This window comes from Heteronotia binoei, chromosome 7 (genome assembly GCF_032191835.1).
Source record: "Heteronotia binoei isolate CCM8104 ecotype False Entrance Well chromosome 7, APGP_CSIRO_Hbin_v1, whole genome shotgun sequence".
Classification (NCBI taxonomy): domain Eukaryota; kingdom Metazoa; phylum Chordata; class Lepidosauria; order Squamata; family Gekkonidae; genus Heteronotia; species Heteronotia binoei.
In genome coordinates this window covers 94,203,544-94,229,129 of record NC_083229.1, presented here as the reverse complement: position 1 = coordinate 94,229,129, position 25,586 = coordinate 94,203,544, and the positions used below count along the sequence as shown (strand labels likewise).

General features: G+C 41.5%; 1 protein-coding gene across 1 annotated transcript in view; it reads left to right on the top strand.

Annotated features, from left to right (window-relative positions):
* TMX3 (thioredoxin related transmembrane protein 3) overlaps positions 1-9,738 on the top strand; it is a 32,378-nt gene extending 22,640 nt beyond the window's left edge. Inside the window, exons 12-16 of the mRNA XM_060244063.1 lie at positions 247-300; positions 2,433-2,489; positions 4,835-4,964; positions 6,241-6,309; positions 8,105-9,738. Coding sequence (XP_060100046.1) covers positions 247-300; positions 2,433-2,489; positions 4,835-4,964; positions 6,241-6,309; positions 8,105-8,389 — 595 coding nt within the window. The 3' untranslated portion in view covers positions 8,390-9,738. The remainder of the gene's footprint in view (positions 1-246; positions 301-2,432; positions 2,490-4,834; positions 4,965-6,240; positions 6,310-8,104) is intronic.
* The last annotated feature ends 15,848 nt before the right edge of the window (positions 9,739-25,586 follow it).

Sequence of the window (25,586 nt, the reverse complement as noted above, 5' to 3'; positions counted from 1 at the left end):
TGCAGAACTAATATTTCTCTGCAGCCCACTGTAGTCCCTGAAGTGTAGCTCCTGAGGCCGGGAGAGACCCTCAAAACACATATGATGGTGTGGGACCAAGGAGTCTATAGTGGGAAGAAATGGCAAAACCTTCCTTATGCATGAGTATATCTGTTTTTAAGTCATAGAACAGGGACTTTAGCTCCTACCAGTTGTGCTGTAGAGGTACTGTTCACATTGTAATCCTGTGAAATCTTTCTTCTACAGGTTGAAGTCTATTATTCAAGAAGTTGCGAAAGATTACAGAGATCACTTTCATAGGTACATGCAGATATTTACTAAATGTTTCTTTTTCGATGGCACCTAATTAATTTTATCTATTCCAGTGCAAAGGACATGGAATAAGTATTGCAAGCTGTAATATTTTTAATTGTGACATGAGAAATCCAATTTCAAAGGAGTAGCTGCATTTCTTGTCTTGTAGCACCTTAACAATGAACAGAAATTTATTCTATCATAAGCTATATCCCAACTAATGCTAATTTAGTAAATCAAGTATGGCAGCTCTTCTATAGGGTTTTTCAGTCTTATTTCATGTTGAATTTTAATGTATGTTTTAAAGTTCTCTCAGAATATTTTTAAAAACCATTCTGTTACAAACAAAACTGAATTCACTCCACAAAAGAGCCACCATCTCTTGTCAGTCTTGTTCTTTATTGTTTGAATACTGGAACATGCCTTGGAATTCTGTTATGCACTGACTTGGTTCCCAGAATGTGCCAACCTATAACAATGCACTTCTTTGATATTTCTTCTGGACATGTAAAAAACCTTTTTGTTGTCTCAATCTGGCAGTGTGTTCGTATCACTATGTATTGTTCCTACAATTTGGAACCTCAGGATTGAATAGAAAATAGGTTCCTCAGTGCTAAAGTAGATCAGCCCCAAAAGTTATGGTCAAACTGGTAATAAGAAAATGGAAAAGCTTTTTCCATATTTTGGAATTTATTCATTCAGTTATTATTTATTGTTGCTATTTATGGTAGGATCCACTTAACTGTAGCTCTCCTATACATTTGTGGATAGTTTAACAATGTTATTAATTTAAGCTCCAGTTAAGAGCCATTCAAAAACATAAGCATTGGATCTCTAAGGCAGAAATCCTTTTGTTTCCTTTGGATGGGAAGACTGTGAAGCCTTCAATTATAGTTGTGCAAGTTGTTCTGGCACTGCACTTTTGAGAATTGCTTTCTGGTCCCAGAGATGCAGGAGAAAGCAAAGTTCTGCGTTGCCACCCTTGGGTTTCTTTATAACTAAGGCACTCTATGAGGACATTAAATTACTTGTGAAGCAAATAATAAAGGGTTTAGTGGAGTGCAGAGCTAGATTTAGCATAACTCCATGCTGTCCTTAGCCAGGCCTGTGTGTGCTTATATCTAAAAAAACTTGAGTTCTGAATTTGTATATCTACTTCCATTTTCTTAGTTTGTTTGCAATTTTTTACTCTTTAATCTTGATTGTTGTGACTGAGGGATGTAATTATCTTTTGACCTATGCTGAAAAATGTTATGAAATCTATGTATTGCTTATGAATTGTTCCCATGAATTTCATGGAAAGTTGGCAGGGTACCAGGTTACCACCCACACACTCTGTAAGCTCTGGGAATACCATTCAGTCCCCCTAGCTTTTGAGGCCAAAGCTACTTGGGATGGCGGCAGATCAGCTTGCTGTAATGGAAAACAAAGCATGGGAGATGATGAGTAGACTTCTTTAGGCTCACATAGGAAAGAACCCTGGAAATCAGAAGCAACACTGGAGAACTCCGAAAAGGAAGGAAAACTATTTTCTCCAAGAAATTACTCATGATTTGCTGGGCCATCCCCATAAGGCTCAAATCCTCTTAACTGGCAGCAGCAGCAGTTTGCTTCCTCTTTCCTGAACCTTCAGGACCAGAAATGGGGAGAAAATAAGAAGCAAATCTTGGTCTCCTTTTTTCTGGTACCCTGGATACTGCCATCACCCATTTGGGACTTTTCCTCCTTCCATTTTTACTTTTAGTAATACTGTGGAGATAAATGTTACATTTGCTCAGCATTTTTGAATACTGTATTTGTTTTTGTAGGAGAAGGAGGTGGGAAAACTGTCCATTAGGAAGTAGTGAGGGAATTACTATCACTATAAGATGTACAACGTGGATTCTGGTGGATGTTGGGCATCAACATGATTTCTTCATTGTTTTTAGAATGTGTGGTTCTTTTGGATAAAGTTATACTCAATACAACAGAATTTATTTAAAAGTAAATTGCTCATATGTCAATTTTAGTGGAAAACTTTAATTATTTTACATGAATATTCATAAGGACATTTCAAAGCATTTGTTATGAAATTCATAATTATCATTATTTATTCAGAACTGGGATTAACTGACAACTTTATGTTTGGCTGTTAACAGGAACTTCCAGTTTGGTCACATGGATGGAAATGAATACATTAATAGTTTACTAATGGAGTAAGTGCAGTATTTCTGGAGTATTCACACTTTGTGTAGACTGTAATTTCTGTTTGAAAAATTGACTAAGACTCAAGAACAGGCCTTGCATAATGCAGGGCAGTGAGCTGTGCATGGCAATTTCATTTGCAAGAGTAATTTCCCTCATGAAATGCTTGCCTTTAGTCATGTTGTATTTGGAAAATGGCCTCATGATTTGACTTCCTCATACTCTGCATTTGTGTGTGTGTTTGCATTTGTGCACTTCAATGACAAATGAATTTTTTACATAAAGGAACCACGTTAGTTTTCAGCAGTTTCTATATCATTTTTCCACCAGATGGCAGCAGTAGAAAGAAAATAGAATGTAAGACTGATAACTAGGATCTAAAAATGAAACGACTTACGCTCTAGTGTGAAATATAAAAATTGGACACCCTTTGAGAAGAAAAACAGATTGGTATTTTTATAATTTCTGTTTTCATGCTTGATAAAACTTGAATTGTTCTGCTGTTTTATAGCCAGACAAGCTATACTGTGTGGGAGGAAGGAGGGTTAAGGAGAACATTACAAGCCTCTCAGATCTGTGCCTTGGAAAGGTCCAGAAAATCATTGTCCATTTAGAATTTTTCCATCTGGAGAAATGGACTTTGTTTATGACCATCAACTGAAGTTATGCTAGGCCATGTGTTCAGAACATAACTGCTTTTACCTCTATTGCCATGGGGAGCCCAAGGGATTAGATATTTTCAGCTGTGTTATCCTTGTGCGCTACAGTAAAACCAAAGTAAAACTCTCCCTGATTTGGTCTCCTTGAGAAACCGCAGTAACGCAAGAACTACTTACGGGATTATGACTTGGTGGTAGAACATCTGCTTTACATGCAGATTCAGTCTCTGATATCTCCAGTTAACAGGATCAGGAAATAGGTGACACGAAAGGCCCCTACCTGAGACCTGGTGTGGTTGATGCCACTCAGAATAGACAGTGCTGGCCTTAATAGACCAATGGCATAACTCAGCATAATGTAGCTTCATGTAGGAGTTCAATGGAAACATTTGTTGTCAAGGGGGAAAGTGCTTAAAAGTCTACCTCAGTAAACAGAAAGCATGTGGCTTATATCGACTGTTCCACTGTAGTCCACTGTGCCTCCCCAAAACACTTCCCTGGTGTTCAAGGGATCTTCAAGAACAGCACTAAGCACAATAGGAGGGGACTTGGAGTAGAAATCAGTGGAAGTTGCTCCCCTCTCCTTTGCAGGCAGAAGGGTCTTGGTGACCGAAGGCAGCTGTTGGATACAATCCAGTAAGGTCCAACCTGAAGATTGGCTAAGAATTTTTTCAAGCATCCTTTAATGAGGCTTGTAATTAAGGTCCCAACTTAGAAATGAGCCAAGGGCTCTTCCTTCTATTTCAGGACAGCCTTCTCTCACATGAATCTACCAGTTCACTCTTGTCATCTGTAGAAGCCCATGGCATCTGAGGCTGGGCAAGTGGTGACCCAAGAAGGGCTTTCCCTGGTCATGGTACCGAAACTCCCTATGGAGATTAATCATTCTCCCTCTATTGATGTCTTCTGCTATTGGTTGAAGCCTTTTTTTGCTTGTTTTTTGGCCCTCCCTGGTTCTGGTGTTATTTGTTTTTATTGAATTATTTTATCATTTAATTTTTAAAAATTTTGTTCAGATGTTTTAATGGTCTTGGAGTAGACCACCTCGAGAACCCTGACCAGTTAGAAAGGCAAAATAAAAATATTTAAAGTAAATATATTTGTCTTTTTCTCAAGGTCTTTCCTTTTATTTGTTAGCTTCTTTGACCAATGGTATTAAGCTCAAGATAAAACAAGACAGTAAATACAAAACAAATTACAAATAATTTAAAAACAAATAGACTAACAACAAGGAGGAAAACAAATAATCATGATCACAAGACACAATTAAATAATCTGAATTTTCTCAAGGTCAAATACTGAATCAGTGTATATGACTGTAGAGACCTAGGTCATTACAAGATTAGATAGTTAAAACTTGGGGATCATTGGCATGCAGATATGTAGTCCTCTGCAACCTCATGTACATATTGCACAGAACTGAGGAACCCTGCAGGACTCTGCAGAGAATGTCCTGTGCACATGATTTGCAGTTAAGCACAATTTCTTAGTCTTTTTGCAAGAGGAGGGGATAGGTTAAATCCCACAGTTATCTCCTTAGCACCTTATAATCACCTTGTACATGAGAGGAAAGTCATAGCGGGATCAAGAGGCTACAATTTGCATTCTTCAGGAAAAATGAGTATGTTTATTTGTATTAATACACTAAATACGGGTGAGGATTTTTTAAATAGTTTTTAATTTTGTTTTATTTTCAGTGATTTGAAAATTCCCACCGTTGTTGTATTGAACACATCCAATCAACAATATTTCCTGCCCCATAAACCCATTGAAAACTCTGAAGATATGGTACAGTTCATTAATGAGATCTTGGAAGGCACTGCAGAAGTAAGTAGGTTCCTATGATTTCACATCTCTTCAACAGTATTCTGTGCTCTCTGAAAATAGGCATTGATAGACTGCCTTGCTTCCTTTGTATCTCTAGCTTGAAGGTCTATGGCTCTGTGTACATTTTGAAATTTATGAAACACACAGTCTGTCATGGAGCTGCCCTGACAGCTCTGAAAGTATTGTGGGTCTTATAGCATACTTACGTAAGTTTCACTAATGATGCACTGAACCCACGTGGAAGTTTTAGGAGTGTTGTAAAGGACAAATACTGAAGGCCAAATGAGATGCAGTCATGGAAGAAGGGACAAATTTGATCAGGGCTGCAGTATTGCTTGGGGGAGTAGATTTGTACCATTTCCTGGATTTAAATGGCTTGTTTCCCCAAGAACTGCTTTTTGTTGAGGGAGGGATAGATGTAGGAACCTATATATGAGAACCAGTTTGGTGTAGTGGTTAAGTGTGCAGACACTTATCTGGGAGAACTGGGTTTGATTCCCCACTCCTTCACTTACAGCTGCTCGAATGGCCTTGGGTCAGCCATAGCTTTCTCAGAGACGTCCTTGAAAGAGCAGCTTCTGCGAGAGCTCTCTCAACCCCACCTACCTTGTAGGGTGTCTGTTGTGGGGGAGGAAGGTAAAGGAGATTGTAAGCTGCTCTGAGACTCTTGAGATTCAGAGTGAAGGGAGGGTATGAATCCAATATCTTCATATTCTTCTTCATATATGGTAGTTCTGATTTCCTCCCACTTCCAACTACTTTAACCTTTAAAAAAATCTTTGTAAGATCCTTATTTGAGACTTTCTGCAGACTGTCGATTTTAACTCTGAGCTGCTGGTCAAAGCCTGAATGATACTCAGATGGAGAATTCTGTACAAGATGTATTCCAAACAGCTGTCATTCCCTGATATGATAAAGCATAGCATCTGTTGTTCCCAAAGTTTGTAAACTGACCATTCTTGAAAATGCAGCAATGCCAGCTGGGCGCTGTAATTTTGCTGTGTCTATATGTGCAGAATGTGTTTCACAGGAAGTAGTGAAGGCTCTTGTTTTTTTGCAATGCCTTCAGAATATAGATGAATGTTGGAAAATGTGGACTTCCTATCTTTAGAAAGTAATTTTCTCCTTCAATTGGAAAAAAAAAACACCCCTGGAAACTACTAATTTTTTCTTGGGGAAGATAGGGCTAAAAAGCAAAGGAAGAAAGATGAAGTGTAAGCATAATCTGAACTACGAGTAACTTGTGCTGATGCCTACTTTCCCTTTTGAACTTCAGGCACAAGGTGGAGATGGAATTCTTCAAAGAATCAAGAGAATAATTTATGATGCCAAGTCTACTGTAGGAGTAAGTAAAAATCCCATGCACAATTAAATTCTATATTTATCAAATTTAAAAGTAATGCTTGGCAAGAGTTGCACTGATCAGAATGGAGTCCCATGTGCTTTTCATTTGATCATGTACTTTTTGGTATTGGATCTCTTCTAAATCAATTTATTTCAATATGGAGAACCTTTTAAAAAGCTGGAATTTCATGTCATATAAGACATGCGATATCAGGAATGATTGGATGGTCTCTGTATTATAGTAAGGCACTGTGAATGTATCTAAAAGCTGGAGCTCAGAACTGCTGCCAAAACCAAAACCAGCCTTCTCTTGGAACATCATTCCATCAGACCTTAATGTCTAGCAATACTCATCATATGGATCAGTGCCATTTCATTGTGAGTCTCCACTCCTCTCATCCACATTTGCAACGCTGCCAGATTTGTGAAGATGTGCTGCCTGCAAACCACCTGGTGAGCAGCACTAGGTATTATAGCTGGACAGGAATAATATGTGCTGAGGCCTTGTTTACCAGCCTGATGAGGTTACCATTGGTGCGCTTGTGTATGAAATGAACGTATGTATGGAAACTTGGACATGAATTTTGAATCTCCACAAGAAGCTGTCATGCCAAAATTGAATTATATAGAACTTTGAAAGGCTCCACAGAGCTTTCCACATGAATTCATGTAGGGGAAGACAATCTGCGTAGATTCTCCCATCAGCTTTTTTGTGGATTTGCTCTAACAGAAACTTTTGCAATCCAGAAGCATTATGAGATACAATATAAAGAATGGGATTTTAGAGTCCCATATTTATAGAGTCCGTATTTATAAAATTATATTTTATGATGTAATCTTAGAGTCCATATTTATAAAATTACACAAGTTCATAAAATTACAAACGCAATGGAACTATGGTCCATCTTCACTGCTTTAATGAGTGTGGGTTAATAGATCCTACATTTTACTGAAATATCAAGGAACATCTTTTCTTTCAGGCCCAGTTCACATATTGCCTGACATCCCATAAATATGCTAAAGAACTGCAGACCAAATAGAAATCATATTTTGGAAAGACCTGGGAAATTTTGTCAGTTTCTACTTCATCAGCCTACCATGCCACTGTTACATACACATGTCTAAATGTCCCTGAATAGGGAAGAGGGCAGAGCTAGGAAGAAGATACTGGACCCTGTCCTCAGTAAGCATCACCTAATGTTGCTGGGAACTCTCTTCAGCAACATAAAGCCTTTGCCTTCTGTTAACTGATATTTTTACTTCTCCCCCTTCCTTCAAGCCTAATGGTTGTTTGGGACCCAGACTTTGGGAGAGGGGAGGCAAGGATTCCTTTATTTTTTTTTCTGAAGAGAGAGAGCTGTGGGTATAGGTGGGAAGTACAACAAAAGCGGCAAAAACCAGGGCTGAAGACTTTTACTTTTTTACTCCCACCTCCTTTCCTGCATAATTTTTCCAGGTCCCTATTTACAGCATGTGAAAGCTTTTATTATTTATTTACTTCATATCCTGTCTTTCTCCTTAAGGGGGACTCACAACCTCTTACATCATTCTCCCCTCCTTGTCCTGTATACTCACAACTTTGAGGTAGGTTAGGTGGCTACAGAACATGAACTTCACATTCCCTCCATTGGAAAACTTTAAACTTCCTAATGAAACAGTTCGATTCCTAGTTTTTCTAAACATGTTAGTATTTTAGATGGAATTTAGCATTGTTGGTCTAGTAAAGAAGTAAATGTTCAGAGGCTTATGCTATGGGGAGAGGCAAGTATCACTGACAGCTGGTCATTTTCCAACAGTCTGTTTTCAAGAGTTCACCACTTTTGGGCTGCTTTCTCTTTGGCCTACCACTGGGTGTCATCAGCATCATGTGTTATGGAATTTGTACTGCTGACACTGATGGAGGTGCAGGAGAAGCAGAGCCAGTGACGGAGGAAACAGCAGGCAGGGAACTGACTGATGAAGGCACTGAAGGAACTGATGAAGGCACAGAAGAAGAACAGGAGGGGACCAATGAAGAAGCCACAGAACAGACAGGTGGCGAGCCAGAACAGAAAACTATATTGGAAAAGAAGAAAGACTAAACTGATAGCTAAAGAATTTCTCTGTAGAATTTCAAAATATTTATTGAATTCAGCCATTTATTTGCAACCTTCAGAGATAAGACTTTTTGTCAGTTTTATTTGCATGCTTTCAAATAGCTTGGCTGTGAGAAAGAATGGATGGGAGCTTGGGCTTTGAAGTCTCCTTCTTAATTCATTGGGGAAAAAACAGATGTAGGAATGTACATGAGCAATTTTACACGAATGTCATATCATAATGATGTGTTACTGTTTGCAGGCTGCCACTGGGCAACAGATGCTCCTTTTCTGGTGCCTGTTCTGAGGTTAAACAGGATGACCAAAGTAAAGAAAATTCACCTTTATATATATGTTTGAAAGCAGGGATAAAACTGTAGAGTGAAATCTGTATATATAACTGAACTTTAGAAATTCTTTATTGGAAAACATGCACTGAGGATGTTACAAAACCTGTTTTTACTTAAGTTATTGTAGATTTTGCAGAGCATTTCTATTTTGCCACTTGAAGTAAGCATAAATTCTAAATTATCTGGTACACAATTCTCATGGCACTGCTGAAAAGAAGTATGATTGTCTCCTCAGAATGACACCTGCCCACTCCTTTTGATACAGTGAAAATGTTAGATTTTTTAAAGATTGATTTCTATATTTTACATTTAAAACAAGGTATGGCTTACTTGAAGAAGAAATATCCTTATATCCCAAGTACTTGACAAACCTGTGGGCTCCATTGGCTCATTTTGTCATTAATTGAATACTCTGTATGGATGTATGTGCATGTTGAGTTTATGGTTCCATGACGAATTTTCTTTCACTGTATCATAATATTCAATCTTGTGACATTCTTGACATATACCAGTGAAAAAAAATATTTAAACAAATATTAACTTGTCAACATAGATATCTGCACTGATGTCTCTGACTATAGGCTGTTGACTGGGGGAAGAGTTCATTATCTGTACCACCGTTAACAGTTATAGAAAAGGGAGTATTTGTCACCATAATGCATTTTTATTAGTTGCTTAATCATATAAGTCATCTCTAATACCTCCCCATGACATTGAAAAGAGACTAAGCTCTTTTCAGAGTTGGGATCTCCTGGGATAAGCCATAAGATGGGGTTGGGAGTATTGATACCATGGTGATTACCATAGCAACCAAGCCTATGCTGCTCATTTTCAGTACTAAGACTGTGTCACATTCAGTTGTAAAAATATAAAACATAAAAGCTTTCCAGTTTGTTGATTACTGTACAACTTTTTGATATAATGTGGATATTCTCCATACCAGGCAGCTTGGTATAGTTAGTATATATATATATTCTAAAGAAATTTAAGGTTGGGTAGATTTTTTTTTAAACTAAAGAGACTGGTTAAGTTGTACAAAAGGTAGAATTTTGCTTTTTCTGTAGAAGCCAAAATCCAGGACAAAACAGTCGAAATCAAGATTTTCTAATTTAAGAAATGTTAATAGGATTAAAATTATGCTGCCAGTGCATGCATACCTTTTTTAAAAAGTAAGAATCACTTTTCATTTCATTGAAAAAAAAATAATGATTTTGATAGAAGTACATATTGCTTCCCATAAGAAGAAACCATGAGGATTGAAGTTACTCTCTACCCCCAAGAGGAAATGGTTTTTCCCCCATTTATAGATAATTAAAAATGTTTGTGACAGTATGGCTGTATATCCTTTTTATATTATTTAAATATTTTTTTCAGTTGTAACTGGAAGGTCATTCTAGAGGTATTTTTGGTTCCAGAGTTTTTGAGATGTCCTTCAAGTCTTCATTTATATTTACAGTTAGCTTTCCACATATGGTGGTCTCTTCCATCTACTGTAAGAACTCCATTTTTGTTGCCGATACTCCATGACAGACTCAAGAGTTTGGTATCTGCTCCCTAGAGTCTAGATTCTCTGTGGCAGGGAGGCAGCCTTCAGCTGGTGTACCTTTTGTTGTGTTGTGTATTCTTTAGAGTAGCTAGCTTAAAAAAAAGTGGTGTAAGACTTTTAATTTCTTGGGGGGTTTTTTAATGATATTTTTAATTAGATCTTTGTTCCCAAAGCTACTGGTTGCAGCTAAATTCTCTTCCAGGTCTAAAGGGTGTGCATTCCAAGAGAACAGATCTTTCTGGCTCTTCTTCAAATTAATATAGTATTAAGCAAGTGGATTTTGTGTGGTTTGGCCAGTGTCAACTTAAGAATCTGTTTGTTTGCCATTCTACTTATGGTTAAACTACCTGCTGTAATCCAAACTGAAATTTGTTTACTACTTCATTCCATATATGTGACATTATAGTTAACTATACTTTAACTGATGCCTCCCTTTATGCAGGAAATTAAGAGGTTGTGGTATTAAAAAAGACTTATTTTTATCATTTAAAATGCTTCATGCAGAGAGGGATAGTTATTTTGATTTGAATGTATGGAAGTGCTCGGATTTATGGAATTCTTTATTGGATTCTTCGATTGTAAATGTGTTTTTCTACTATAATAAAATAGTAAATATTTGTTTTCATTTCTTGGTCGTTCTACTTCAAATGTAGCTAAATTTCCTAAAACAGTTGTTCACTGCTCGGAGACTTCAACAATTTCTAACTGACAGAACCAGATTCCGAAGTCTTGGAAAGCTGCTGTTAAAATGTCAGCATTTCTTGCCTATCTCCTTTTTTTTTGTGCTCAATACAGCTACCTTTTTAATACAGTGGTCTTCACTTTATTCACATAACATTAAAGGAAGGAGAGAGATTTACAGGCAAGACCTAGAATAGACGAATACATAGTATCTTGACAGTGATTCACATGTGCATCATGGTGTCTTGAGCTGCAAGCGCTACATGAAGGATCAGCACATACACCACCAAGAAACATCTGTGTAATTTTTTCCATGCATCAAGATCATTAGTTGTAGCATTTCCAGATGTGATTCAAAGGTGGTTATTCTTAAGATTACTATTAAAATGAGAGCTGGCGTGGCATAGTGGTTAAGAGAAGTGGATTCTAATCTGGAGAATTGGGTTCAATTCCTCACTCCTCCACATGAAGCTTCGTGGGTGACCTTGGGACAGTCATAGCTTTCTCAGAACACCCTTTCTTCGGGGTCTCTCTGCATTAATATTGCCCCGACAGCTACATCGGAGGCATCACATTACACCACAAAGGGCTTTAGCTCATTGGGGTGCATTAAGATGGGTTCACTAGTGAACACCTGTTTGAGTTTCTCAAACGCCTTTTGACATTTGGGGGACCAGGCTAGTTTCGAGCTTGGTTTCTTTGCCTCGGGACCTCGCCCTTCGTCTTTAACAGGTCTGTTAATGGCAGCATAACTTTAGCAAACCCCTCAATGAACCCCCTGTAAACATTTGCGAACCCGATGGAGGATTGGAGCTGTCTACGTGTTCTCGGGGGTTCCCAGTCTAATACTGCTTGAATTTTCACTGGGTCCATGGCCAACCCCTTCCCCGACACTCGGAAGCCTAAATAGTCCAGCTCATTCTGATGGAATTCACATTTAGACAGTTTTGCATAAAGTTTGTGCCCTAGTAAGGTATCGAGAACCTTCCTCACCAACTTTATGTGGGAGGGTAGATCTTTAGAATAGATAATGATGTCATCCAGGTACACCACCACCCCTTTGTACAGGTATTCTCTTAACACTTCATTGATAAAGTTCATAAACACTCCGGGGGCCCCCTGCAGTCTGAACGGCATTACTAAGTATTCAAATTGCCCCATCGGGGTGTTGAATGCTGTCTTCCACTCGTCTCCTTCTTTAATCCTGACTTGGAAGTAGGCGTCTCTTAGGTCTAATTTGGTGAAAATGCGCCCTTACGACACTGTGCTTAGTAAGTCTTTGATCAGTGGGATGGGGTAGGCATTGGACATGGATATGGCGTTTATCCCATGAAAATATGTTCAAAGTCTAAGCCCCCCGTCCTTCTTCTTCCTAAATAGTACCGGGGCCGTGTGCGGCGCCGTGGCGGGTCTAATAAACCCCCAGGTTAAATTTTTGTCCAGGAACTTCCTTAGCTCTGCTCTCTCTGCCCAGCCCATCGAGTACAGTTTCGCTTTGGGTAATTCTTGCCCTGATATGAGTTCGATAGCACAATCTGTGCTCCCGTGGGGGGGAAGTTCGTCCGCTTCTCTTTCACTAAACACCCTACGTAAGTCCCGGTACTCTTGGGGGATGGACTTCTTCTATTGTTAGACATAGTCTCTCGTTCTGGGGAGGGGAGAGGGGCCCCAATCCTCCGACCATTTGTGGTTGGTACACTTTTGGCTGTCAAAGTCTATAGTTTGTTCTGCCCACTGGATGTTTGGTTGGTGTCTTGCTAACCACCCCACCCCCACTACTACATCGAAGGATGAGGAGGAGGCAATCACAAACACTTCTAGGTCCCAGTGTTCCTTAATTCCTAGTGGGAAAAGTTGGGTCTCCTCTATGCATGGTTCCCCCCTCATCACTGACCCATCCATCTGTTCAAATTGTAGTGGGTGGGGTAGGGGGCTCTTAGCTAAGCCTAGTGCTTCCACTAGCCTCGGGGTGATTATCTCCCTCGTGCACCCCGAGTCAATTAACGCTCTGACGTGCATAAATCTTTTAGAGTTGGGGTTCAGTAAAGTCACAGGGACCATGAACAGTTCTCGTGATATTCTCACCCGTAGTGGTGCCGGTGTGGCGTCGACCTGTCTTTCGGCACTGCTTAGGGCAGATCATGCTTGTTTCCTGCCGGCTCCGCTTCGTCTCCGGACTCGTCCCCCCTGAAGGTAAAATCCTCGTCAAGCACCGCCGAAAGTGCGGTGCTACCCCGACTGGGTTCCTTGGGTCGTCCTGGTGTTTTCTTCATCTTGGGACCTGCGGACTTCGGTGCGGAGGGGGGGCTCGAGGTTTCTCTGGGCATTCCCCTATGAGGTTCCCCGGGTCTCCACATGGGTAGCACCTGCGGGTGGTCGGCCCCTTTGCGGAGCCGCCCGGGGGGTTAGGTTTTTTGGACTCAGTCTTTGCCCCTGACCGAGCCTCACGTCCCCCTCTGTTGCCTTCTCGTTGCCGTTGCAGTGCCACTCGATCCATGTTGGTCTCCACTTCACCTGCTAGCTGGGCCAACCCCACTAGTGTGGTCAGTCGAGCTTGGTGGATGGCCCGATCCAGTAGTGTGGATCTGAGGACACTTTGGTAGGCCTTGATTTTCATTATTTCGTTCCAGCCTCTCACCGGGCGCAGTGGGTTTGGAATTCCATCGTGTATTCTCTCACCAAGCGGTTTCCTTGCTTCAGGTCTTTCAGCACGTTGAGGGCCCGAGCCTCTCGGAGGGGGTCTTCGTATTGCCGTAGCATAGCTTGCAAAAAGGCATGCACGCTCCCCAGCTCCGGTGCTCTTGATTCGTACAGGCTCATGTACAATCTCCGGGCGGCTCCCGTGAGCTTCGAGCCCAGGTAGTCCACTCTGCTGGGCTCATCGGGGAAGGAGTTTCCCCAATAGTGCATGTAGCTGGTCGCCTGGATCGTGAAGTATTCCACTTCCTCTGGATCCCCGTCGAACTTGAGGTCGTGCTCACGGGGCTTTCCTGGTTCTCGGGGTGCTGGGCCTTCTGGAGGGGATGCTGGTGGGGCTGGGGCTCTTCCGCTGTCACTTCCACCCGGGTTCACTGGTGGCGCAGGCTGCCCCCCGCCTCGGGGCGGCCATCGTTCTAGTTCTCACAGGGTCTGCAGACGGTCTATCTGCCTCCCGATCTCCCGGCCGATTGCCTGGGTGTTGCTTTGGATCTCGCTTCGGAGGTCCCTCACCAGCCCTTGCATCTGGGTTTTCACCTTTTTCAGGATTTTCTCCTCCAGCTGGGCGGCTTCATCCGCTCTTTTTGGATCACCGCTCCCGTTCTCCTCCTCCTCCAAGTCGAGTGGGCTCCTGGGCGCATCCTCTCCCTCCTCTCCGGATCCTCCGGCCGATGGCCAGGTGAGGAGGGTCTAGTGTTGCGCCAGGGCCGCGTCCATCAGTGTCATGGAGGTTCTTGGCTTCCACTGCAGTGGGCTGATGAATAGCGTTTGGGTGTAGGTAGGGGAGTCGATCCCTGTGGCTCGCCTAGTTCCAAGGACGTGCCACGGGGGAGTTTTCGGTTCCCCTATAGGTTCTCCGTTTTCCGGAACTTTTTCAACCATCCGACTTCAAAGTGGCCGGTTCAGATAAACCTTTTTCAAAGGATTAGTCTCAAAATGTCAGGCGATGGAGACTCAAGGCTGTGTTCATTGATAAAAATGGACACTTTATTGGAAACTCACTGCAAGATACAGAAGTTGAGACTAATGCCAGAGACTAGGGGTCCCTGGGTCTTATGGAATTCTACATCAAAGTATTATCTAAGCAAAGTGATTCTCATAACAAAAGAAACTGAAGGTGCAAACTTTCACATGAGAGCTCTCCCTTATCTCTTTGCCTAAGGGAGGATGCTGGCCGGACATGGTATCTATTAACGGCCACATTCTTTTACTCCTTTCACACTCTGCACAAGGTTAACACTTCAAAGAGTCTCTCTTTGATATGCATACTAGCTACGACACAACAAAGGCTTTTGGGGTTAGTATGAAGAGTCCATTTGGTTCGTATTATATGGCTTTTATTATAGGAAAGTTACAAAGCCTGACACTGTGGGCCTCATGCCAGGACTGGAATAACCCATCATCTTCAAACACCTTACCCTTCTCTACAGCCTCTATGCCTTCATCTCAGCATCCAGGCAGCTGGCAGAAGAAGAGCAAAACTAGTCACAGAGAAGAGAAAGTAAAAAGGCCACCATGGTAGTTATCCAGGAATATAGCCAGCTGAAATACAGCAAGTAGTTGATGGAGGATCAAGTTACTCCACTTTCTCGGCAGCTAGGTAGCTCTCTTCCAGAAGCCTTGGCAATTGAGGTCTTGAGCCTCAGCTACTGTGCCTTCTGCTCAGAAGAGAGTGAGAAAGGGGAGAGGGAAGTCATGCTTCTCTCTCCAGATTGCCAAGGACTGGCTAAGATTCAGTAGTGCTACTGGGTACATGCTTAGAGATAATCTAGTTACTGAAAAATGTATAATTATGTATTTAATATGAATAGCTGCTAATATCAATATTATTGCATATGTCTGTTTGAGGGAGTGGTGTATATGGGACAAAATAGCTCCACTTTTTTGAGAGTAAAAGTGAATGTGGATTTCTGTGAGCCATGGAGTGAGTACCATTGTCTTACATGAACGTGCTGTTTTATGTCCACTTATTGCTGCTCTGGTAGCTGCATCCCCTTGTCTTGCAAAAGGTTGGTATGCCTGCCCATCGAGGTGTGGTGACTGGAGTGACCGTATTTCCATCCTTATATGTCTACTTGGCAAATGAGGGAACATGATTGCAGAAGGGGGCTCAAACCCTCATCTGTGGCACTCTAGGACATGTGCAGGTTCCAGGGCTCCTGGTGGCATTGTTGCCTCTTGTTGCATTCTGTATGTGAGCAGCAGCAGCAGCAGACAGACATCTGATGAGCATTTCTGCCATTCTGTGAGTGGGTCACAGGGCCGTTGCTATGGACTGAGCTCTTTGCACCCTGGGATGTGATCTTGTGCATATTTCTCTTTTGTTTGAGTGGGTTTACGGTATTGACCAGCAATGTCTGTCAAAATCCATTAGAAACACTGAAGCATAATCAATCCAAGGATCCTACCCAAAGATATGGTGGGACACAGAATTCTAAACCACTTCTTCGCTCTACCAGGGCTCACCACCTGGAAGCCATCCATACAACCAGGACTAAAACTGCCACCAATAGCGTTCTGAGGTTGAACAGAATCAATCATGGTATTTGCATCACAGTGCAGCCGAGGAAGCCAATGCATCACAAAGTAATTACAGTGAGCCTGTACATTTCTGCAGCTACATCTTCAGCTTGAGAGAGCCTCCACACAACCTGGAAAAGTTCCATTGGCCTTATTGCATGGACGCAGTTGGTATAGTTAGAGAAAAAGCTGGAAGCTATTTTTTAGCCCAGTTCACTATGAAGGTTTTTTTTTACCAGTGAGAACACAAAGTGACTTTGTGAAGAAAATAATGCCTGGTTCCCATTCCCAAGCTATATCCTAGCTTCAGTTCACACCAAGGGACTGCTTAAGCTGGCTCATGTGGACTAATAAATAATCATGGCCATCCTTTTGTAATCATGCCTTACAGGCACTTGCAGAAGCACATAGGATCAGATGGCATTATTTCTAAGAAAAATGACATGAAAAAGTCTTGTGCTTAAATATGCTAATAGTGATAATATGTCTGAAGAATATACCCATTTTCCATGTTTCACTGCTGTATCTTTATTCCCATTTTGACATTTGTTGTGTATGTCCTCTAAAGCTTAAAGGACTGCTGTTTTTAATGGTAGTTCTGGAGTTCAGAGGCCAAGTCTTCTCATAGAAAATAATGGTCCTTTAAAATTTAAAGGGCACATGCATCACCCTACAGCTATTTGCCATGGCATGGTTCCCCTCCATTACTTTTTCTCTGTTTCTACTGTTCCTGAGGATGATTTTTTTTTTGGGGGGGGGGGGCTAAAATTATGGTCCACAAGTTCCTGAATCCAATAAAGGTACTCAAAATGGAATCCTGAAACTAGTAGCAACATTCCCAAATATTCAGGATAATTAAATGCATGCCCTCCCTGAAGTTTCGAAATGAAATTAGTACAAAAAATATTTAAAGTTCACACTGCTAAACAGGAGCTGGTATAATTTAATGCATACTGGCTAAGAGTGAAGTATGGTCCAGAAAGTCCGTGGTTCAAATGCTGCCTATGCTACAACTTAGGAGACCTTAGCCCAACATACACAACCCCCTTAATTCCTCCCATTTACTATGTAGGAATAATAATACTGACAAGCTATCTTATTGGGAAGTCACATGATAATAAAGGTGTTAGCAGTACTTTTAAAATGGAAAGTACTAATATGAATGCTAACTTTTCCCCCTTGTAGCCATTCAAGGCAGAACTCCTTTAACAGTATTGAAGAATGTATCTCTAATGTGGCCATTTAACCACAGAATTTGGAAGGTTATTGTTGTTGCATATTAATGAGAAACACAATTCTGCCAAAGTTAAACATGCAATATTTAGGATTTTTTTAAAGGTTTTTAAATTATAAATTAAATGAATGCAATTAATAAAACATTTAAAAACCCCAGGTTGAAAACAATTGGCTTGTTAGACAATATGTGGCTAACATTAAGGCTGTTATAGATGCCAGTTTCTAACAGCACATTTTGTGTTCTAGTGTGACCATTAAGAGAGCTGATAGAGTGCTAAACCTGCCTCTCAACCAAGACAATAGAGTAATCAGATTCAGGGAGCAGATTTAACTTCACCAATTGCCGCTACTAAATTCTTCTGCTTCATGCAAAAATGATTGCTGTGTTTGGCACCAATCCTGCAACAGGGTTGCCTGGCGTCCAATGATGCAGGTATGGTAGATGAGCATGACTTCACCTATTAAAGGGCAAGCACTTTTTAATATTCCAGATGTTCAGGCCTGTCGCTACAAGGGAGCATGTGGGGCCCCTGCCCTTTAATGTCTGGATGGGGCTTCCTGAATCAGGGCCTCTGCCGCCACCTCCCCCCCTGCCATTCAGATTGCACCAGAGGAGTGGCAGAGTAGCTGCCAGCCTCCAGGAGCCATTTAAAGGCACCACCGAGCAGCAGTGTCTTTAAATAGCATGTGAAGGATGGGGGTTGCTCCTGCTGACCCTCCTGCGCATTTGGAATGGCTGGAGAGGCAAGGGCAGCACTCAAGCTGTGCCGGGGGCAAGGTAGTGGGGAAGGAAGGCTGGGTGGGTGGCTACTGGGGATTTTTTAGGTGGGGGCACTTTTAAAAAAATTAGGTACCCCTTGAATTTTTAAAAAGCCCCCCTCCCACCTAAAAAAATATGGCTATGGCCCTGATTTATGTTTGTCTGGATCAATATGTTTACCTCATCTCCTTCTTGACTAGATACATTATTGTGTTTCCTTTTGTGCTGGACTTGAGTTCCTCCAGTGCCAAGTACTAGAATTAACTGGAACGATCTTGTGAAGATAATTACTCAAAGGCGGTCAATTTCTCTGTCAAAAAGAATCCATTGTATTTGGACAGCAGTCCACTTGCTATGAAAGATTTGTTTGATAAGGATACTGTTTCAAAAGCATTTTGATCTGTTCTCTTTTCCTTCCAATAACAAACCATTAAACAATGTTCTGGCCATTTTCATGTCAAAGAGCAAAGAGCCAGCAGAAGGAATACCTGCGGTAGAATAAGAAACTTCACCCAGTTCAGTGTCTACCCATCAGATCATCAGTGAAAGATACCCAATGATTAATCAGTATATCTTTAGCCACAGAAAGAGCCTGCTATATTAGCATTTCCCACAGTGAGATTTTCCTACTTCAGATATGTCATGATAGCTTAGTCGAATTGTACTCTTAGTCAAATTGTTCTTAGTCGAATTGTACTTAGTCTAAGCACATCTCTTTCCTGCCTGGAAACCTACCCCTTTTTACATTATTTGATATACTTCCTAGGACTCCTAACTCCTTCCCTTTGTCCACTCAGGTTGCATACCCACCCTCTCCCCTTCCTCTTTCCAAGCATGCACAGAAAATTACCTTTTGTCTAATTGCTGCTGCTTTTGTAGCTGGGGCTATTATCTGTTTTTGAGACTGAGGGCCAGTTTTGTGTAGTGGTTAAGTGCACAGACTCTTATCTGGGAGAACTGGGTTTGATTCCCCACTTCTTCACATGCACCTGCTGATGTGACCTTGAGTCAATCACAAGCTCTTACAAAGCTGTTCTGCTCAAGAGCAGTTTTGGGAGAGCTCTCTCAGCTCCACCTACCTCACAGGATGTCTGTTGTGAGGAGAAAAGAAAGGAGATTGTAAGTCTCTCTGAGACTCCTTCGGGTAGTGAAGGGTGGATTATAAATCCAGTTGCCTCCTCCTCCTCCTTCCAGTCCTCATATTTGGTTTTGACTTGTTCCAACTAATTTGTGGATTTGTAGCTGCTTAAGCTCCCATTGGCATATGAGGAATAGCCCTCCTCATTTCTCCTTTCTGATCATTGTCTAGATATTTGTCCTGGTAGCTATATCCATATTTTTCATTCACTTGGCCCTTTTGCTTCCTCTACTGAGTGGGTTAAATTGTATAGAGATATGCTATTTCCATGCATGATTGTATTTATTTTCCTTAATAAACTTTATTTTTTTGTTTACACTGTCTCTGGCTCTCAGAATTCCATGTAAGTGTGTACTCTACCTTGCCAGTTAATAGATGATTCATACTGTTGTGAACTGACTTCGATGGCCCAGGCTAGCCTGATCTCATCAGATTTTGGAAGCTAAGCAGGGTCAACCTTAGTTAGCACTTGGATGGGAGATCACCAAGGAACTTCAGGGTTGCTATGCAGAGGCAGGCAATGGCAAGCCACCTCAGTTTGCCTCATGTCTTGAAAACCTTACCAGGTCATCATAAATTGGCTGCTGCTTGACAGCACTTTCCACCACCACTTGTTGGCATCACTGCCTGGATCAGAGGGTTTCTCTAAACTGGGAATAGAACTGAACCCAGCAATTTTCATGAGTTGGGAAGGAAGGTTGTATTCCTTATGCTTAGGCTGTTTTAGTGTGGATTTGGGCTTGAATTGGATAGTAGGCCAGATTCACATTGACACGTGTCTAAAATATGTCTCCTTTCCATACCCCAAAAGAGCTAGAAGGCTGGTTGGTGTACAATCTCTTCCTACATTTGGATCAAGATTCTTTAAAAGTGTATTAAAAAGGAACATGATGGAATATTTCTGTAGCAAGAAAGAAAGTGGATTTATTCAAGGTTGTTTCAGCTTATCAGGTGAACCCTCTCAAGATATGTATGCCACCCATGTAAGAACTTTTCTTTTGATCTCTAGCGTTGTGCGTGCATGAGGTAGCACAGGGAGTTGTCAGAGTTCACTTTTCCATGTGTAGAAAGCCTATACTTACAGAGGAATTATAGATTTGGCTTTAAGTATTTGTGCTTCAGTTAACAAAGAATTTATTAACGCCTCCATTTGCCACACATCAAGGCAGATAAACGACGACTGAATAATTTTGCCGTGACCTTCACTGATAAACATATTCAAGCAAATTGCTACTTTCCCTCTAGCCAAATGTTAATTTCTGTGATTAAAGTACTGCACACACCAACTTATCATTTTGCCACTAGTGTTGATCATACATGCTATTGTTAGACAAGTAATTACCAGCTAGTTAATTAGAACATGGGGCATATATTTTTCAGAGTGAAAAATACTGTGTTTAAGGAGGGTCTTTCCCCCACCTCATGGCACAGGTTTTTTTGTTCTTAATATACCATCCATTATTAATGAGATTTGGAAATAAAAAAAAAATCACTCTCCCAGCCAAAATAGCAAAGAAGTCTTCAGTAAATGAAAAACAAGGTTTGAAGCAATTTAGTTTATCCTGCTTTTTGAAATTCTTTTGACAATGCACTCCCCCCTCCGCTGCTCAGTTACTAACAGCTGTGTCTCATATTTTGGTTATAACCAGGGATGTGTGCCAGAACCAAAATCCAGATTAGGATTTTTTTTAAAAAAAATCAAAATTTCTGAATATCTAGAAAACAGCCATTTCTCTCTTTAAAAAATTTTTTTAAAGGGTTTCTTCCAGCCCTTCTCCCCCCAAAACTCACTCCCAGTGCCTGTCTCAGCACCAAAGAGCTGAGCAATCGTGGCAACTGCATAGCAACAGATGGAATTTCCAGGCAGCAGTGCCAAGGCTTTGGGCAATGACTGTAGCCTGGGCATTCAGATTCTTAAGCAGTGCAAGTGCCATCAGGGCACCACAGTGGCACAGAGGACAGATGTGGGAAATAGATCAGAACAGCTAATGGTGGACGGGTGGAGACAGCTGCCCCAATTTTACTGGACACAACACTATTCTGGATCAGTAGTCAGAACAAGGGCAGGTGCAGCAGACTGAAATGCAGCATGCCCCGCTGTATGAGTAGAAACACATGAAGCTGCCTTATACTGAATCAGACCCTTGGGCCATCAGAGTCAGTATTGTCTACTCAGACTGGAATTGGCATTCCAGGGTCCCAGGTAGAAGTCTTCCACATCACCTGCTGTCTGGTCCTTTATAACTGGAGATGCCAGGGACTGAACCCAGGACCTTCAGCATGCCAAGCAAGGCTCTTTCACTAAGCCAAGACTCTTCCCCATAACTGGAGTATGCAGTTCATCATACTCAAAAAGCATTTCAAGAATGCCCATCAGTGGGACGTAGGCATTAAGGAAATCCAGTTTTCCCCTAGAATTAGGATCTAAGTTTGAGTGGTATGGATTAACAATGACTCTTGCTTAGGAGAGAAGCTGCTTGTGGGATTCACTGGGTGTGGACAAAACATCAATTCCATTACCACCTAAGACAGATTTCTTGGTCCTGTAAGATGGGGGTCAATCTTTGTTTGTAGTGAGTGTGGGTGGTATTTCTGCGGCGTTACTTATGCACCAGTTGTAAGCCAAAATGCCCTCAAAACGAGGTTGGGGAATTGACAGGTGGGCACCTGGCTTAAAAAGGATATTGAATCTATGTATACAGGATACACATCCAGAAATTATTGCTTAAATTTGCCAAGGACACTAATTAAGTAAAACAATTAAAAATATATTGTAGAAAAATATAGAACACACATACAAGACAATGAATACATACAACACACATACAGTCCTAATAAAAATAGAAAGAAATGCAGAGATAACACAGGGATGGACAAACAGGGTGATAATTACCAATTAGCCTTCAAGGAAGGCTCCAATGGTGATGAACGAGGATTAGGGGAAAGGGACCCTCAACTGGCGAAGAATCGGGGATGTATCTAAACATCAGGGTAGGGATACTGCTAGATGCACACCTGTGAGGAGCTGGACCACAGGTTATAAGGGCTACCTTGAGCCCTTAGGGGATGGGAGGTACAGGGGCGGATGACAATGGTCAGCTGGTACATGACCTCAGAAAAAGGGGAGGCTCTGCAATGACCATAAGGGCTGGACTTATGCAGTAGCCAATAGCCAGTTTATTGGGGGGCACCTGATTAGATGCCCATATCCGGCCAATGTGGAAACTTGGCCTTGGTTACCTGATTGGACTTCCAGGTAACAATGGGCCAAAGTGGGAGGCTCCAGGATGACCATTAAGGGAAAGAATGGGAGAAATGGTTGGAATGGGGGTGATTAAAACTATCAAACTTATCTAAAAAGGTGACAATAGATGGCCAAATTGCTACCTAGGGTAACACCCGGTCTAGACAAAGACACTTGGCTCTAGGTGAAGATGTTCTTCCTCTTCTTCATCCTTCTACTGGCACCAGTCTTTGTCTTGGACAAAGGCTTAGGCCGTTTGGCAGGATCCACGCCTGAGATAAGCTTGATGGCTTTATGCATATGTGACATCTGTTGAGTACGTGAGCCTCCCGCTTCACTATTATGGAGTCTGGCACTGCAGGAAGATAGCTGCTGGTAGTGTTAGCCTTCCAAGATGGAGTCTCTGGTCAAGGCTGGAAACCACTTTCCTGGACAGTTCCTGGCGGTGCAACTTCTTACGCTACAACGGCTGAGATGGGGATCATACGGAGCGACTGGAAACCATCTGTTGAAGATATGGACATATGAAGCTGCCTTATACTGAACCAGACCCTTGGTCCATCAAAGTCAGTATTGTCTTCTCAGACTGGCAGTGGCTCTCCAGGATCTCAAGCTGAGGTTTTTCACACCTATTTGCCTGGACCCTTTTTTGGAGATGCCAGGGATTGAACCTGGGACCTTCTGCTTCCCAAGCAGATGCTCTTCCACTGAGCCACCGTCCCTCCCCTGTTTTCCTGGTTAGCACTGCTCAAGAGACACGGAGTGCTGCTGCAACGTTGTGGCTGTTAGTACTCATAAGTCCCTTCCAGTTTGGTAGACAAAACCCACGTTCTCCTGGCAGATGTGTGTGTGTTGAGTCTCCAGGCACCCTGGCAACCAAGCGGGTGACTACGATGTTCTGGAATTAGGGGTATTTTTCTCACACAGTTTCCTCTGTCATGCTGGCATTTCATAATGCTGCTATACATACACATTGTTTCCTAAAAAGGACCATCTGTTGCTGCACAACACAGACAAAAATGAAAATTTCTCATACTCCCATATATGTACTACACAAAGCCTATAAATATCTAAAACTAATCTTAATTTAACACACTTTATACCAAACATAGTTGAACGGGACCTAAGAAAATATAAAATTTCCCTGATAATTCACAATTTGATTAACCTATGAATGTACTTATCCTAAATGTTATTCATATTGAGGGCCAGACTAGACAATACAGGCATACCAAGGGATGCCCAGCCACTTTCAAGCAGTGAGTTCCTACCAGGAAACTCCTTTAAACTATGCTGTGGAGTCCATATCTGATTGGGTTGCTACAGCAGGGCTGCCAGCCTCCAAGTGGGATATGGGGACCCCCAAGATTTCTGGTTCCAGTCGAGACAAAGGGAAGTGTTGGTGCTGTGCTCTGTTTTATTTTAAAACTTTTCATTTGTAGTTTTCTATTTTACCTATTATATTTTATATATTGCCATTGTTTTCGCTAGAAGCATACATAATGTTTCTCCTTTTCAGTTTGCTGGTTTGTTGACTAGGGCTGATGCAGCTATGATATGCTTGTTGAGCTTGAGTTCAGGGTTGGGAAGATGAGAAGCTAGCCCTGAGAGCCTTTGTCTGTCAATATAGCCTTGATAAAGTTATTTAGACGCTTCTCTGTATGACTTTTAATTTGACAATAGCACTTAAATAATTGTGATTTAAATATCACTTTAGCAATTTAAACAATACTTGGCTTTTTAATTAGAACTATGTTGCATTATCAAACAGAATTTAGTTAGTTAAATCCTGGAGTGGGAAACTGTTAAGAGCATTAGAATCATAGAGTTGGAAGGAACCTCCAGGATCATCTAGTCCAACCCCCTGCACAATGCAGGAAACCCACAAATACCTACCCCAAATTCACAGGATCTTCGTCACTGTCAGATGGCCATCTAGCCTCTGTTTAAAAACTTCCAAGGAAGAAGAAGACTGCAGATTTATACCCCGCCCTTCTCTCTGAATCAGAGATTCAGAGTGGCTTACCATCAGCCATGTAGAGTGGCTTACAATCTCCTATATCTTCTTCCCCCACAGCAGACACTCTGTGAGGTGGGTGGGGCTGATAGGGCTCTCTTACAGCAGCTGCCCTTTCATGGACAGCTCCTGGGAGAGCAATGGTTGACCCAAGGCCATTCCAGCAGCTGCAAGTGGAGGTGTGGGGAATCAAACCCGGTTCTCCCAGATAAGAATCCACACACTTAACCACAACACCAAACTGGAAGGAGAGCCCACTACCTCGCGAGGAAGCCTGTTCCACTGAGGAACCGCTCTAACGGTCAGGAAGTTCTTCCTAATGTTGATCCGGAAACTCTTTTGATTTAATTTCAACCCATTGGTTCTTGTCCTACCTTCTGGGGCCACAGAAAACAATTCCACACCATACTCATAGTCTATATGACAGCCCTTCAAGTACTTGAAGATGGATCATATCACCTCTCAGCCGCCTCCTCTCCAGGCTAAACTTCCCCAATTCCTTCAGCCTTTCATCATAAGACTTGGTCTTCAGACCCCTCACCATCTTCGAAAAACTTTTTCACATTATACCCATGTTATACTTTTTAGAATTCTTTGTTCTGTATTTTTAGAATACTTTTTAGAATACCTTTGTTCTACTCTATTTGTTGTTGCGTTTTTGCTTATTTTAATCAGAGTTGCTTCTGATTAAATCTGTTTTGCTGCTGCCATGGTACAGTATTTTAGTGTGAAGACCTGGTTGTAAATTTTTTATTGGCTGTTTGCAAATTTTGCAAACTCAGAGACCTTTGGACCTTCTGATTCTTGGACCTTGATAAATTTTTAGATCTTGGAACTTTTGGACTTTGTGTTTTGTCCCAAGCCACTTCATGATTAAAAAAAGACAATACCCATTTGATGGCCAAAGGATATCTTAAAGAAATGAAGTAAACTCACTAGGAATTTTTCCCAACCTCAAATAGATTCACTAATCTTCTGATTTTGATCACTATTTATATCTCTCCAGTGACATCC